The sequence below is a fragment of the Dichotomopilus funicola genome, assembly GCF_033296635.1.
Source record: "Dichotomopilus funicola strain CBS 141.50 unplaced genomic scaffold C8A04scaffold_3, whole genome shotgun sequence".
Lineage (NCBI taxonomy): Eukaryota > Fungi > Ascomycota > Sordariomycetes > Sordariales > Chaetomiaceae > Dichotomopilus > Dichotomopilus funicola.
The window spans coordinates 220,480-236,932 of NW_026944024.1; the positions used below are offsets into that span (position 1 = coordinate 220,480).

The 16,453-nt window shown below is 61.3% G+C and overlaps 2 protein-coding genes across 2 annotated transcripts in view; one reads left to right on the top strand and one right to left on the bottom strand.

The window, feature by feature from the left end:
* C8A04DRAFT_34059 (uncharacterized protein) overlaps positions 1–14,616 on the bottom strand; it is a gene marked incomplete at both ends in the record, with an annotated part of 29,995 nt that extends 15,379 nt beyond the window's left edge. The window contains 5 exons of the mRNA XM_062782699.1: positions 67–5,708; positions 6,078–6,889; positions 7,118–9,866; positions 9,994–12,018; positions 12,340–14,616. Of these exons, the coding sequence (XP_062640701.1) occupies positions 67–5,708; positions 6,078–6,889; positions 7,118–9,866; positions 9,994–12,018; positions 12,340–14,616 (13,505 nt within the window). The remainder of the gene's footprint in view (positions 1–66; positions 5,709–6,077; positions 6,890–7,117; positions 9,867–9,993; positions 12,019–12,339) is intronic.
* Positions 14,617–15,300: 684 nt separating this feature from the next.
* C8A04DRAFT_24573 (PhyH-domain-containing protein) lies at positions 15,301–16,441 on the top strand (the record flags this gene model as incomplete). Its single annotated transcript, XM_062779216.1, has 4 exons — positions 15,301–15,435; positions 15,543–15,911; positions 16,003–16,194; positions 16,271–16,441. The coding sequence occupies 4 exons, from the start codon at positions 15,301–15,303 to the stop codon at positions 16,439–16,441; spliced, it is 867 nt and encodes a 288-aa protein (XP_062640702.1).
* Between the last annotated feature and the right edge of the window lie 12 nt (positions 16,442–16,453).

Consider the following 16,453-nt stretch of genomic DNA (forward strand, 5'->3'; position numbering starts at 1 on the left):
GTGCTTGTGCTTGTGCTTGTGCTTGTGCTTGTGCTTGTGCTTGTGCTTGTGCTTGTGCTTGGCAACGGGAGCTGCAGGCGTTCACGGACGTATCGTTCCTGAAGCTGGCACCATGTCTGGAAGGACAAGGAAGTAGACGTAGACGGAGAATCTTTGCCATCCTGGCCAACAAGAAGGTGCTCCAGGTCCGCGAGAATGACGCGCCACGCCACATGATCTACCACCAGGTGGTGCGCTACCAACAGCAAACACTGCTGCCCTTGGTGCTGTCCTTGGTGCTGTCCTTGCTGCTGTTCCATCTCGAAAAGGTGGACGGAGAACAAAAGACCCTTTGTGATGTCCAAGCTCCGCTGCGTCTCCAGCACCCTCTGTTCCACAGCCGCGAGGTTGGGCACACTGGACACCTGGAAGTTCTGGAACAGAGGCGCGAGCGGCGGCTCGGACGGGACGGTCTGCATCCATTCGCCATTGATCTGCTGGAAGCTGCATCGCAACATGGCGTGGCGTCGCAAGAGCACATGGACGGCCGATTTCACACGATCCGGCGCGACACGTTGGGTGAGTGCGACGAAAAAGCTCTGGTTGAAGTGGTTCAGGAGGTCGAGAGGCATGACGGCGAAGAACATCCTTTGGATGGGGGCCAGGGCGAAGGGCACTCCGGGCGTTGGCGTTTCCTCGGGGCGCGGGTGCGATAATACCACCGCCGGCAACACCGCGATGTTGTTGTTGTGGTCCTTGTCCATCTGGGCCCGCGCCCGCGCCAGCGCCCGCGCCGCAAGCTTTTCGAGGGAGGACTGGCTCAGTACATCAGCCACCGTGAGGCGGATGCCTTGGGCATTTCCGCGGGCCACCAGCGACATAGCACTGATGGAGTCGCCGCCCAGCGACAGGAATCCGTCATCCATGCTAATCTCTTTGGGGTCCGCGTTCAAGACCTCGGCACAGAGGAGCACGAGGGCCTGTTGCGTCTCCGTTGCCGGGCCACGCCTGGGCCCCCGCGTGTTGGTATAGGCCTGCAGTTCCTTCCATGTCCGCTGGTTGCCTAGCGCGCGCAGCGCTCTCCTGTCGACCTTGTCGGAAGTGGACAGCTTGAAGTGGCTCACGGGTAGAAACAAGGCCGGGATCATGGAGGCTGGGACCGCATCCCGGAGTTGTCGCTCCGCTTGACGGACCTCGGCCAGGAACGAGTCGCTCGGCGGCAGGAGCACCATCTCTGCCTCGCCGACATCGCCGACATGTCCATTAGTTTGCCCATGATGATGATGATGATGATGATGATGATGATGACCAGGCAAATCCACAAAGGCAGCAAGAAAGGCTTGGTCCTCTAGGCCGAGCGGCTTGAGAACCTCAGCAATGATGTTTGTCGCCCGGGGAAAGAGAGGATGAAGGTAGGTTTCAACCTCACCCAGCTCGACTCTCTGACCTCGGACTTTGACCTGATGATCTTTTCGACCGACGAATCGCAGTTGTCCATCGGGCAACAGCTGGACAAGGTCTCCGGTTCGATATACTCGAGGCTTCGTACCACCACTACCATCACTACCACCACTACCACCTGCAGCTCGGAGACGCTGGAGCCATTGCATCGGGGGCAGAAAGGCGGCAGCCGTCCGCTCGGGATCCCTCAAGTACCCGCGGCCCACAATCGGGCCTTCGATGATCAGCTCGCCCACGGCGCCTACGGGCACCAGCCGCTCCACGTCATCGGGCTGAACAACCCAGCCGGCGCCGCCCGTGGCCACGCCGAGCGCCTGTGGGTGGTCCTCGGCCGTGACGGGGAACTGGACGTGGGTGGTGGCCGAGCATTCGGCCGGCCCGTACCCGCTCACCAGGCGGCCCTTCCATCGCTCCACGTCCGCGGCCGTCTTGGCCTCGCCGCTGAGCGCCAGGACCTGCAGTCTCGCTGAGGCTTCCTTGTCCAGTGTTCGTGCGACGGATGGGACGAGCTCCAGGTACGTGGCCTCGGACGCGCGCACGCAGGCTGCAAAGTTGTCCTTGACATCCTCTGGCCGCGCGATGTAAATGCTGCCACCTACCATCAAGGGGACAAGATGGTCAGTGATGCCGACGTCGAAGGCGTACGAAGCAAACTGAAAGACACGTGTCGTGGGCCCAAAGGGGAGGATACGGCACACGCCAGCAATGCTCGCGCAGAATGAGCCGTGCTCAATCAGCACGCCCTTGGGCGTTCCTGTTGATCCGCTGGTGAAGACACAGTATAGAAGGCGGCTCGGGTCGGAACCCGACTGAGCCGACTCTTCCGAAGGAGTAAGACTAAGCGGCGGCGTGGGCTCCGGCGTGGGCTCCTCGCCAGCAACTGCCGCAACTGCCGCAACTGCCGCGCCGGAACAGACCTGCACCGCCGCATCCGGAGCCACGGCAGCAGCCAACGACGCCAGCCGCTGCGAGGCCAGCACAACCTCGGCACCAACGGCCTCACACAGCAAACGCAGACGTGCCGCGGGCTGGTCTGGGTCCAGCAGGAGAAAGGCCGCTCCAGCCCGGAGGGTGCCGAGAATGCCGACGACCGTCCACATGGACTTTTCGAACAGCAAGGGCACGATGGGCTCATGATCATCGCGGCTCTTCTTCGGAGACCAACCATGTCTTCTCAACGAGGCCGCCACCCGCACCGACAGCGCCGCGAGCTGCGCGTACGTCAACTCCCCGTCCCACGCTTTGACGGCCACCGCGTCAGGGGTGTTCTTGCTGTGGCGCAAGATCATGTCATGGACACACCTCGCCTCCATGTTACCATAACCAGCCCCCCCAGCATCATCAACAGGTTGTGGCGAGGGGATCGTGTTCCACCGCGACAAGGCCGCCATGCCCTCCGGGCTGATGCTCATGGCATCTCTTACCAGCGTGTATTTGTTGTTGTTGTTGTTGTTGTTTTTGGCAGCCATCATCCTGATCTGGGACGTGGCGTGCGCCATCTGGAAGAGCATCATCTTCATGACTTCGGGCGCAGTGACGGCTGCGTCGTAAGCGACGTTGAATTTGATGGAGGACGACGACAGTTCGCAGGTGATATTGATGGCGTACGACGAGAAGGCCGTGTCGTGATTCGCCGACGCGGCGTCGATTTCCAACCACCCGCCCGACTTTTTGTTTTCAGGCGACTGAGACTCCATGTCCATGTCCATGGCCTCCATCCCCTGCTGGATGATGAGCAAGCTCTGGAACTGGCACGCCACGCCCGCCTCGGGGCTAAATGTGCGGATCTGCTGCAGTCCCGCCTGCTCGAAGCGCATCATCTGGGCGCTGCGCGCACGTAGCGTCTCGAGAGCGTCGTACGTGCGCTGCGCCGGGTCGATCCGCACGCGGAACGGCACCGTCGCGATGGTGGGACCCGTCATGGCCTCGATCCCGGGGACCGGCGCGCTGCGGCCTGCCACCGTGGTACCGAAGACGACGTCGCCGGACCCGCCTGTGTAGGCCGCGATGACGGTTGCCCATGCCAGGCGCAGCATCGTCGAGGCTGTGAACTGCTGCTGCTGCTGCTGCTGCTGCTGCTCGGTGCCACTGCCAGCGTGGTGATCAAAGTCCAGCGTGTGCTCCAGGACCGAAGTGGCCGATGGGACGTATTGGACGGTGGGCAGCCTGGGGAACGGAGTGCACGACAGGCCTTGCATCTCGCCCGTCCAGAAGTCAGACATCTCGGCGACGTCCTGTTGGCGTAGGTATGCCACGAATCCGTTGAATGAAGGCGGCGGCGAGGTAATCGTATGGCCGAGGAATGCCGAGCGGAGGTCCTGAAAAAGCAGCGGGAGTGACCAACCGTCGTAGAGTGCGTGGTGAAGCGTGAGCACCACCATTGCGGCCTGTCCGGCCTGTCCGGCCTGTCCCTCCTCTTCCTGAACCACCGTTGCGCGGCAAAGAACGCCACCGAGAGTCACTGTAAGGCCGTCCATATCGCCACCACTTGTTGCGTTGCCGTTGCACCACCTCACCCCCCCGGTATTTCTGACAACAGCTTGATACAGCTCGCCGTCAGTGCCCTGGAAGAACCTGGTGCGCAGGATCCCGTGTGCCTCCACGGTGGCTTCCCACGCCCGCTTGAGCTTCTCCATGTCACCACCGTCCGCCGTTGTGGGTTTCAGGTAGATGTGGGCTTGGTAGGAGCCGGGACGCTTGAGACTCAAGGCCAGTAGGCCTGCTTGGAGCGCCGTGGCCGGATAGACGTCCTCGATGTCGTCGACGGTCACCGAACACGCGTCGGCCGCCCAGCGCCGCATGTCGGAGGCAGCATTCTTCTCCTGCCCACTGCCACCCACGAGGCTGAAAGGAGCAACAAGTGACAAGGAGGCCGCTGTTGTAGCCGTCGTCCCCGGGCGCAACTTGGCAGCCAGGCCCGCTAGCGTCGGCTCAGCGAGAACATGCGCCAGTTCCACACGCCAGCCAGCCGACCGAACATGACCCGTGAAATGTATCGCCGAGATCGAGTGCCCGCCGAGCTGTACGAACCCGTCGTTCATTCCGATATCCTCGACCGGCATTCCCAGCACGCGGCTGCAGATGGACTGCACCAGCCTCTCCGTGGCCGAGGCCGGGGTCGCTCGTTTGCTCTTTTCCGCTAGCATGTACCGGCGCACGTCGGCCTGTGTAAGGCACGAGGCCGCCTGTTTCAGTGTCCGGCGATCGGCCTTGCCCGTTGCGGAGAGGGGGATGTGGACGACGGGGAAGAACACGGCCGGTAGCATGGCCGAGGTCAGCGTCTCGCGCAGGCGCGGCAGCAGGGTCATCTCTACGAGGGAGTGGAAGGACTTGGTAGGCGAGGCGAACAGCGTGCTCACAGGCATCATAGGCACGGATTCGGATTCGAAGGCCCGTTGGAGGAAAGCCGCGAGCATGGGCACGGATCCCTCATCCGCCGGCGTGAAAACGTCCACTACCACGCCCACGCCGCCAGGAAGCGCAGCCTTGATGCGGTGCTCTACCTCGCCCAACTCGACTCTCTGGCCGCGTATCTTGACCTGCGTATCCTTGCGGCCGAGATACAGCAGGGATCCGTCTTCCGGCTGGTACTGGACCAGGTCGCCGGTCTTATAAAAGCGGCGCGGGCCGCGGGTTCCCCCATCCCCATGCGCTGGCGCTGGCACTGGCACTGGCACTGGCAGCTGTCGCACCCACGCCGGATCGAGGATGAACGATGCTCGCGTCTTGGTCTCGTCGTCGAGGTACCCGCGCGCCAGGATCGGGCCCTCGACCAGCAGTTCACCTGCCGTCCCCATAGGCGCTAGCTTGTCGTGATCGTCCTTGTCCACCACCCAGGTCGCGCAGCCGGTCGCAAAGCCAATGTTGGCGGCGGCGGAGTGGTGGTCCTGGCCCTGGGGGCAAACGGGGACCCGGATGGTGCAATTGACAGAGCATTCCGCGGGGCCGTACGCGTTGATCAACTTGACGCGGTCAGCCCAGGTGGCCACCGAGCCTGCCGTCATGGGCTCGCCGACGAGGGCCAGTGTGCGCAAGACAGGCAGCACATCGTCGGGTCGGATAAGCTCGGCCATGGATGGTGTCATCATGGCATAGTCGGCCTGCAGCTCCCTGATGGCACCGCCTAGATCGGCTTGGCTTTGCCCTGTGCGGGGTATGCATAGGCAACCACCAGCCAGGAGGACAGCCAAGTGGTCGAAGATGGCGACATCGAATGCGTGGGCTGTCGCTTGCAAAGCCCGCGTGGAGGGCCCTAGACCCAGCTTGTCCTGTATTGCCAAGGCGCTGGCTAGGAAGGCACCGTGTTCGATGACGACGCCCTTGGGGGTCCCCGTCGTGCCGCTGGTGAAAACAACGTACAGTCTGTTCCGGGAGCCATGCCCGGTGCCAAATGGCGGTGTCATTGGCGGTGCCATCGGCGGTGCCATCGGCGGCTTGTCGCAGTCCCAGTCCCAGTCCCGCTGGTCTAGATAGAGGACATCGGAAGCCAGTCGCGGGGCGGTCGAGGACAAGGTGTTTGTGGACAGCAAGAGCCCGGCCCCTAGCTGGGAACTGATGCTTTTCAGGCGATCGAGCGGATGTGCCGGGTCCAGCAAGACAAAGGCGCCACCCGCCCGGAGAACGGCGAGCATGGCCACGGGCGTCCATTTGCCTTTCTCCAGATACACGGGCACCATGTCCTCGGGTCCGACGCCCCTCTGTACAAGATCCCGGGCCAGCTGCGCCGACAGGCGGTCCAACTCCCCGTACGACAGTTGTCCGTCCCAGGCATGAACCGCGGGGGCATCGGGTCGGCCGTCGAAGTGGCGTCCAATGAGGGCATCTACGGTGGTATCTGCCGGTGCCGGTGCCGATGCCGGTGTCGATGCCGGTGCTGGTGCTGGCATGTGTTGGTTCCAGCGTTGAAGCTGTTGTAGCTGTTGTGGCTGGTGCAGCATCTCCTCTCCGTCCAAACTGTCCAAAGCGATGTCGACAAGGGCGAGAGACGGGGGGCCTAGCAACTGGAGGATGACGTTGTGGAATTGGCCGACGAGAAGTTGGACCTTGGCCGCACTCAGGACTTGCGAGTCGAAAGATGCCTGTGTTAGAACGTGGTCGCCGTTCAGATTGCATAGCAGCGTCAGAGGGTAGGTGTTGATAGCGGCAATATTCTCCGTGGACCGGTGCACCTCGTGCAATAGTTTGGGCCGATAGAAGCTCCCCTCTTGCTGAACCACGAGTAAGTTCTGGAACTGGCATGCCGTAGCCGCGTCGGAGCCCATAGCTTGGATGTTGTGCAGTCCGGTTCCTTCGTAAGGGATCATGTCGATTGTTTGTTTCTGTACTTGTTCCAAACATTGCTCCACGGTGCAAGAAGGACGGATCTGGACCCGCAGTGGAACGGTGGCGATGGTTGGGCCTGTCATCTCCTCGATGCCATTGACAGGAGCGCTGCGCCCGGCAACCGTCGCTCCGAACACGACATCGTCCGAACCGGTGTGTTTTGCCATGACAAGGGCCCACGCGAGACGCACAGTGGCCGAGAGGGTGAAACGGGAGCTTGCTTCTGGCAAGTCCCTTCTCTGCTCGACGAGCTGCCGCTCCGTGGCTACCGGGGCATGTCGGTCGCGTCCCTGGTTCCTCGTCGCAGGGAACACGACGGCGGCGGTCCCCTCGAAGTAGGCCCGCCAGAACGTACGACACTCGGCAGGATCCAGACGTCCCACGTAGTCTATGAATCCGGTGAAGGAGGACCGGGGTTTTGGCGGTTGGCCACGATAGGCCGACTCCAGCTGCTCCAGTAGAAGCGTCATGGACCAGCCATCGTAGAGAGCATGGTGGATGGTGAGGACAAGTTGGGCCTTGTCACCCTCGGTGGCCACGTAGCACTGCATCAGAGGTGTTCCCAGACCAATCCGTCGCTCCCTTGCTTCCCTGTTAGCCTCCTCGAGACCCGAACTTTGGACATGGCAGGCAGTACCACCGTGCCGTAGCACGACTTGGAACAGACGGCCCGAGGAGGCTTGTATAATGCGGGTTCGTAGGATAGGGTTTGCCGCCACGACGGCATTCCAGGCGCTGGCCATGCGACGGGGTTCTATGCCATGGCCGAGTTCATACTGATACTGCGCAACATACGAGCCCTGGTGCTTGATGGTGAGACTCATGAGACCCTCTTGGAGCGCCGTGCATGGGTACATATCCTCGAGCTCGTCCGAAGCCAGACCACAACTCTCTACGGCCGTTGTTTGGAGCGTCTCTATGCGCTGATCGGATGGCACGAGGCTGTAGGCAATGTACTGTGGTCTTGGGGACAGAGGCGATGCAGCCGATGCCCCCTCCAGTCCTGCCGCCAGACCTGCGAGAGTGGGCCGGTTGAAGACGTCCGAGACGGCCAGGGCATGTCCTTGGGCACGCGCAAGCCCCACCAGCTTCATGGCCGTGACCGAGTCGCCGCCAACCTGGAAGAAGTTGTCCTGGACTCCGAGGGCTTCGGGTGGTCGACTCAGAACGGTGGCCCACAGATGCTGCATCGCCTCCTCGGCCGGCGTGGCTGGCTGAGGCTTTGGCCCTTCTTCTTGCCCCTGGACCAGCCTCTCAAAGTCGGCGCGTGATAGTGCCCTTACCGCATCCCTCAGGATCCGGCGATCGGTTTTGCCTGTCTTGGATAGGGGAATCCGCTTGATGGGGATCATCCGCTGGGGAACCATGTAGCTGGGCACGGCAGCTGTGAGCTTAGCCTGGACCTCATGGACCAGGCTGCGGAAAGGCTCGTCGGCTCGCATGAGTTCCACTCCGCCACCGTCTTGGGTTCCCGTTACTGATCCTGTTTGGATAAAGGCAATCAGAAACTCCGCCGCGTCCTGGTGGTTGTTGTCCGGTTGAAAGACATCTACCACAGCGCTGTAATCGGTAGGAAGATGGCGTCTGATCTGGAACTCGATGCCCTCCAGCTCGATCCTCTGCCCCCGCAGCTTCACCTGCGCATCTTTGCGTCCCAAATAGCGCAGAGTGCCGTCGGCATTGTAGGACACCAGATCGCCCGTCCGATATAGGGCACCTCGGCCCTCGGAAAAGGAAGCGGGTAGCCATGGTGGCCGTCTCAAAAGAAAGGCCTTCTCCGTAGCGTCCGGTTGCTGGAAATACCCACGGGCCACAACAGGGCCCTGGAATAGCAGCTCTCCTACAGCACCCATCGGCACGAGTCGATCGACGCTGAACTGATCCGCCACCCAAGCCTCCCCGCCAGCGGCACGCCCAATTGTGCCAGGAATCCAGTCATGGGCGGCTTCGATCTTATGGGTACTACAGACCGTACACTCGGCCGGGCCATAGGCGTTGAACAGTTGGACCCGGCCCGCCCAGATGTCGACAATGTCCTGCGGTATGGCCTCGCCCGCCAGGCTGACCGTGCGCACGGCGGGTATGTCCTCGGGCCGGAACAGGCGGAAGAGCGACGGGGTAGATATCATCCAATTGACCCGACTGTCGCGGATGAACCCAGGCAAATCGTTCACCCTCGCGGCCTCGGACGGAATGCAGATGCACGCCCCCGCCGTGAGAGTGGAAAGTATCTCGTAGACGCTGACGTCGAAGGTATAGGACGCGAAATGCAGAACGCGGGACGCCGAGTCCAGAAGCAGACGGGCCCGCTGCTCCCGGAGTGTGGTGCTGAGGCTGTCGTGCTGGAGAATGATGCCCTTGGGACGGCCCGTGCTCCCCGAGGTGAACAGCAAGAAAGCGGCGCTCTCGGGCTGCACTTGTGGCCTTGTTTTCGTACCCTCTTCCTCTTCCTCTTCCTCTTGATGTCGCGAGGAGATGAATAGGTCCGGCGAGACCACGACTTTCCGACAAGGAGTAACGCCGAAATCAACCGTCTGCGCGGCCAGCGGCGAAACCAGCACGATGGATGGCGATGTCTCCGCGATGATGGATCGCACCCGCTCCACGTGGGCGCCGGGGTCGATGGGGACGCAGACCCCGCCGGCCAGCAGGACGGCCAACATACAGACCGGCACCCAAACGGACTTTTCGAGGCAAATGGGGACGGGCATCTCGACCTCGCCCTGCACGCCATGGCGCTGCAGAACGGCAGAAAGACCGGCGGCGTATTCCCAAAGCTGGCGGTACGTCAAGACACCGTCCCAAGCATCGACGGCAACGCGCTCGGGGTATTCGAGGGCCATGCTCCGGATCCGGCCTTGAACGAGCTCATTGGCAGGCATGGCGGGCGGGTTGTTCCATGCGAGCATGCGAGCTAAATCAAACCCACTGACGAGGTTCAGTTCCGACACGCTGGCATCCGGACGCGCGACGATTTCCGAGATGACGGTGGTGAATGTGCGCCCGAGGCTGCCTGCGATGACAGCTGGGAGCTTCTCCGCCCTGTAAGTGAGAGAGAGGTCGATGGTATCGCGGGAAACGGTGACGTTTACGACCATGTCGAACTATATGTACCATGCAATGCATTCTAGATCAGCAGCCAGGCCTTTACATGTTTCCGATGCATCAAGTCGCGACTCTGGGAAGAGGAGCAGGACTCCAGGAGGCCGCCGGTTAGGCACATGTACTCACCTCGGTGGGTTGGCGGTCCCGAATGCGTTCAAAGTCGATGCTCCGCTCAGCCTCGACAGGCAGGACCTTTTCATAGGTGATGATGGTATTAAAAAGGCCCGCGCCCGAATGCCCCAGCGCACGGTAGATGTCGGACAAGGCACAATGTTGGTGGGGAAGACTGGCCGTAAAGCCGTCGCGGCACTGCACGAGGCCCTGGCGGACGTGGACGCCTTTGCGATCGAGATCGACCCGGCTGATGAGCATGTTGATCAGCGGGCCGACCATGTCCTGGGCGCCATGGACGGGGACGTCACGGCCCGATGTCAGGTAGCCGAAGACGACGGCGTCGTTCCCCGTGTAGCATTGGAGCACGATGGCCCAGGCGAGTTGTATGACGTTGAACAACGTCACTCCCTCGGTTTCGCAAAACTGCAAGAGGCGGGAGACGTCGTCCAGGACGACTGCAATCTCTTGGAGGGGCTCAGCGTCGAACTCGACGCTCTCGGAGACGGACAAGACAGGGAAGAAACAGGGTTCGGCGTTTTGAAGACAGGTCTTCCAGTACTCGAGGGCACCGTCATGAGAAACCTGCCGCAGATAGTCAATATATTGGCCGTACGGTGGAGGGTCCAATGCAGCAGCGCGAGGTCCTCCCTCGTATACCAGCCCGGCGTCGCGAATCAGCACGCGCACCGAGTCGCCATCCATGAGGGCATGACTGATGTCGAGTTGACAGGTTATTATTCCACCTCCGCCTCGCTCAGTAGTGGCCACGAGCTCAATCTTCCATGGGAGCATCTGGTTCTCGCCTAGGTTCCCTTCGTTGTTAGGCGCTGCAACGGGAACATGACTGCCATCGAGATCACATGCTGTAATGGGTAGAACCGGTTGTTTCAGGACGACCTGGTAATAAGCACCATCACGAGCTTGTACAAAGACTGTCCGCAGAATCGAGTGAGCCATGGCCACTTTGACCCAGGCGTCGTGGAGCCGGGCCAGGTCAACTGGATGCTGCCTCCCGTCGCGTGACGACCGCGGGCGCACCCTCCATGCTGTGGATGAGCGGTACGTCCATGGGTCGCGGGCCTGGCTGAGCAGCATGCCCTGCTGGATGAATGCGGCGGGGTAGATGTCTTCGATGTCACGCGTGTCCAGTCCGCCATTCTGCGCGACGAGGTCCTCGATCATGGACCCGAGGTCTTCTTGGCTCATGCTGTCGAGCTGGGGGAAATCGCTGACCCGTGGTGGCAGCTTGGCCGCGCTCCATCGCGGTGGGAACTCAGCCAGCGAGGCCCGGCAGCGTTCGATCCACTGGCGTACACCGTTCTCGACCAATCCCTCCTGGGCATCCGCCAGCTGGACGCGGAGCGATGGGGATTCTCGTGTGCATGTCACCGCCATGTCCAGGGTGCCGGGCTGGAAATGTGATGCTGGAGGCTCATCATGCCCAGTCGAAAGGAGTGATGGTCCGAGGAGTCGGCACATCTCCGTTTCAGCCTCGATGGCAGATGCCGACGGAGATGCCTTTGTATTCCAGCGCAGGACGATGAATGCCTGTCCATGTTCACCCGGCATGGGCACGTGGCTGACGCCGTTATATCCCCTGGATGCGGCTCGAAACGCATCCTTTACTTGACCCATGATGTTGGGCAAGTCTGTGTCTGTTGACAAGGACAATACCAGCGATGCGTACGTTGTATATTGGCCTACCACGTCTGCGGCATCTCGCATTCTCCCATCGTATTCGACCAAAACACAAACCTTCTTTTGCCCTGGGAAGGTGGACTGCAAGGAATGGAGCAGAAGGCCCAGGAACAACTCCTTGGGGTCAGCACGAAAAGCTTCTGCGCCCTCTTGCCATAGTCTGGTGGCTGTATTGGCGTCCAGCTCGAACTCGGCCAATGGTTTGTCCAGAGCTAGGTGATCCCCATCGCCGGCGAACCCGAATCCGAACCCGAATAGCGAAGGTAGTATCCCGGTTGCTCCATTGGCTTCAGATTTGGGCTCTGATGGCGGCGACGGCGACTTCCCGATCAGCCACGACTGAAACGAACTAGCAGGAGCACATGCCAGGGCGCCTTGTTCTCCTGACTCCAGATAGTCGCGCAGGTCCCGAGTGATGATATCCCACGACAGATGATCGACCACAACCAGGGGTGCAGCCAGATGCAGGTACTGGGGCCCTGTGCTGCCTTGCACACGGACGAGCCGGGCCCCAAGTATCGGACCATCGCCAAGATTCAAACACCCGTAGTGCGGTTCCCGCTGGGGTTGATTGGGATCGGGGTCCGTACCCGCCTTGGTCGTCGCCGGAGTATGCACCGATTCGCACAAAAAATAGCTCTGGGTGCCCGACTCTCTCACCACCTGCTGCCAGTGTCCTTCCGCGCCTAGGATAAAGTTAGTCCGGAGCGCGGGATGCCGGCGCACGAGGTATTGCAATGCTGACTCCAGTTGGCTTATATGAAGGGATCCCGGTACGCGCATGATGCGGAAGCCATAGAGCCTCGACTCATCCCGGTGGACCTCGTTGCCCTCCCCCTTAGCCGGGCGGCCGTGTCTTTGAATCAGCATGTGTTGTGCTGGAGAGAGTGGAAGGGGCCGGCCCTGCTGTGGCCCTGACCCCCTGACGGCAACGACGTCACTCAGGGCCGCAATCGTTTGGTGTTGGAAAACGTCCTGTGTCGTGACGGAGAACCCCAGCCCACGACAATGGGCGCTCAGTTGCATGGCCAAGATCGAGTCGCCCCCGCGCCGGAAGAAAGAATCGCGGAGGCCGATGGCCACTGCTTCGATGCCCAGGACCTGGGCAAAGGCGTCTCGAAGCCGCCGCTCCCCCTCTGTGCTCGGTGAATGGGACGGATGACTATCGTCGGCTGTCCTAGTCATCATATAGGCCTCCACTTCGGCCCAGGGTCTCTCGGCAATATGGTCTCGAAGGCGCCTGCGGTCCGTCTTGCCTGAGAGGGAGAGAGGGACGCGGTACAGCGCGACGAAGGCACTGGGCACCATGTGCGCAGGCACCCGGGACTGGAGCGCGCGCTCCACGTCCTCCATCTTGTGCCGGAAGGCGTCGTTGGGTGGTGCGAGCAGCTGCAGCTCTTGCTCACTCTCGTTTGATGGACTCGGACTCGGGGCCTGCCGTAGCCGGACGCAGGCCACGAGCGCCGCGCGACCCTCCTTCCAGCGTACCACCTCGGCGACGACGTCGTTCTCCGGCCCCAGCAGGTCCCGGATATGCCACTCCACCTCGCTCAGCTCGACGCGCTGCCCGCGAATCTTGGTTTGTGTGTCTTTGCGGCCCAGGCACAGAAGCGACCCGTCCGCTTCGTACCGCGCTAGATCACCCGTCTTGTATAGACGCGTACCCCGCGCCGCGGAGCCACGGAACCTGACCAACCAGGAAGGGTTGGTGATGAAAGCCGCGGCGGTCATGGCGGTGTTGTGGAGGTATCCACGACCAACACCGGGCCCCTCGAGCACCAACTCGCCCACCTGCCCGGGCGGAAGCAGGATGTCGGCGTCCGTCTCATCGACGATCCAAGCGACGCAGGCCACGGGGAAACCAATATTGTTAGTACGGAGGTCGCGACGCATCGGGGACCGCATGCTGGAGTACACAGAGCACTCGGCATTTCCATACGAGTTGACGAGGACGACTCTGTCCGTCCACTTGTCCACGTCAGTCTGGAGCATGGGCTCGCCGGCGAACTCGAGCAGGCGCAGGCCCGGGAGCGCCTCGGCGTCCAACAGCCGGGCCACCGAGGGCGTCATGGTGGCCATATTGGCCCGGAGCATCTCGAAAGCACCGGCAATGTCGTCCTTGGCTTGCTGAGGCGACGGAATGCACACGCAGCCGCCATAGACCCACGTGCGTAGGAAGTCCATGATGGTGGGATCGAAGGCGAACGAGGCGAACTGAAAGGCTCGGCTCTGGGTGCCCATCCCCAGCACGCGGCCTGATGCCAGGGCCGCGGCGCAGAGCGAGGCGTGCTCCACCACGGCCCCCTTTGGCCGGCCCGTCGAGCCCGAGGTGAAGACGGCGTAGAGCGCGCTGGCGCCGGTGACGCGCGACGCGCGCCAGGCCTTGTCGTCCTCGGCTACCCAGGTCCGGAGGGATGAGTCCCCCACCACCAGAACGGGGATGCAGTCGCCATCGATTAACTGGCCGGCTCGGTCCCGCAGGTCCTCGGCCGCCACCACAAGCGTGGCCCGCATCTCGGCGCAAATCTCCCGCAGGCGGCGCGGCGGATGCGCCTCGTCCAGAAGCACAAAGGCCGCGCCGCTCCGAGCCACGCCCAGGACTGCGACGGCGGTCCACTTCGACTTGGGCACGAAGATTGGGACAAAGTCATCGCACGCCACGCCGCATGCGACCAGCCGGCTTGCCAGGGCCGACGAGAGCCGGTCGAGCTCGTCATACGTCCACCCTCCGTCCCAGGCGCACGCGGCCGGCGCCGAGGGATCTCGGGCCATGTGCGCCGCGATTAGGTCGTGCACCCGGGCCGAAGGGTCGTCTGCGTAGTCGATATGATCATTCCACTGATGGTACTGGTTAATGTCCAAGTCAAGGTCTTGGGCCATGGCTGTGCCGGTGTCTGCGTCTGCGTCTGTGCCCATTTCAGCAACAGGCGTAGCCATTGTGCCCTGGCGTTTGTGTCTAGACAAGATGTTCAGCTTGCTTCTTTTTAATGATACCCTCGGGCGAAGTCTGGTCGCATACTTTGATGTTATTTCTGCTTTAGATGTATTCGCTGCCTTAAAATGTGTCTCGCGTCGTACATCAAACCATTTTTAGAAGGCAAGTACCAAGTAGGCAATACACGTTGTCTCCTTGAACATTAAAGCTCGGTACCTACCCACCTTAGGTACCTACATGTAATTACGGCTCGTCGACACGATGGCGAAAGTGATGGAGTGGGGCCGGGAAGGTGTTCAACTCCAGTTTCGGGCAATGGCCATGCACGTATGTACATACCGGGTAGGTACCTCAGGTACCAATGGTACCAAGACAGGTCGCACAGCAACGGTCGTGAGGGGAGTCAACGGCTTACACTGCATGACCCGATCCCATCTGGCCTTCAAGGTAGTGAGGGGTTTCCGATCTCGGCTGCAAAGCGCTTCGCTTCCCATGTCTCGATAGGACAATAGGTGGTACTCAGTGTACCACATGCAGGCTCCGCGTCTGCGTCTTCAGCACGTTGTCGGGGGCCATGGCGTGTGCCTGCTCCAATCTGCTCCCGAGTCCCCGGTGCTTACAACCATTATCATTTTGACCCTATTTTCGAGCCAATCCATAACACTACTCCCGCTTCAGCATTCACCATGTTGCGACTGCGAAAAGCCCCTCTTAACCTTCCGGAGAAAGCCATCGAGGTGCTTGAACAGGATGGCGGCGTGATTATCACCGGGCTAGCATCCCCCGAGCAGCTCCAACAAGTGTACCAAGATACTCGACAGGTGATGGAGTCCAGGATGTCAGATGAGGCAAGTCACTTGGGAAGACGAGTGGTTTCGATCTCGCCTGCAAGGGCTAACAGCTAACAACTTGGAAATGTTGATTCTAGGGGTGGAAAGCACGCTACAACGGCCGTATGCATGCTGGATTGCTCTTTGGGCGCAGTGCAACAGCGAGAGAGCAATGGTGTCTAAACCCTGACCTCCTAAGAATCGTCAACCATTTTTTACGCACCACCAACCCGGCCGACGTGGATTCCCAGAGCACCAGCGGGCGCAGCACCGACGCCATGCTGTCCCAGGCGGCCAGCATCACCATCTTGGAGGGCGGCAAGGCCCAGCCTTTGCACCGCGACGATGCCATCTGGCAAAAGGCCCACACCAGTCAGGAGCAGACAGGCTATCGCCTGGGTTCCGACTTGGGCATCGGCATGCTGGTCGCTGCCGTCGATACCACTTATGCAAATGGAGCCACTTTGGTAGGCGATGGATGAACACCACGTTCAACACCACGTTCCCCCAACCTCTCTCGTCGGGCCTATGTCTGCTGAGCTGACGTCAATGCCCTAGGTCGTACCCGGATCTCACCTCTGGGGGGATGCGAGAACAGCCCAGGAGCATGAAGTTGCAACAGCCGAATTGTCGCGCGGCGAGGCCCTCCTCTTCCTGACTTCGACACTCCATGCCGGAGGAGCCAACACGACGCCAGATCCGCGGACCATGTATGCCATCTTCTATTGTCGCTCGTGGGTGCGACCAGAGGTTGGTGGCCCTTTTCTTTCCCTCTCTCCGCTCTCCGTCACAAGCCCGACGCGGCGCTGACCCGATGCCCGGGCAGGCAAACGACTTCGCATGCTATACGCGGGAAGAGGTGGAGTCGTGGTCGCTAGAGGCACAGAAACTTGCAGGGTACGTCACAGATAAGATGCTGGGCATTTGCGATGACGGCGATGCGCTCGATGCCCTCCGCCGCGGGGCTGCCCAAAGATGGCAAGATTGGCTAGTATGAATAGATTATATC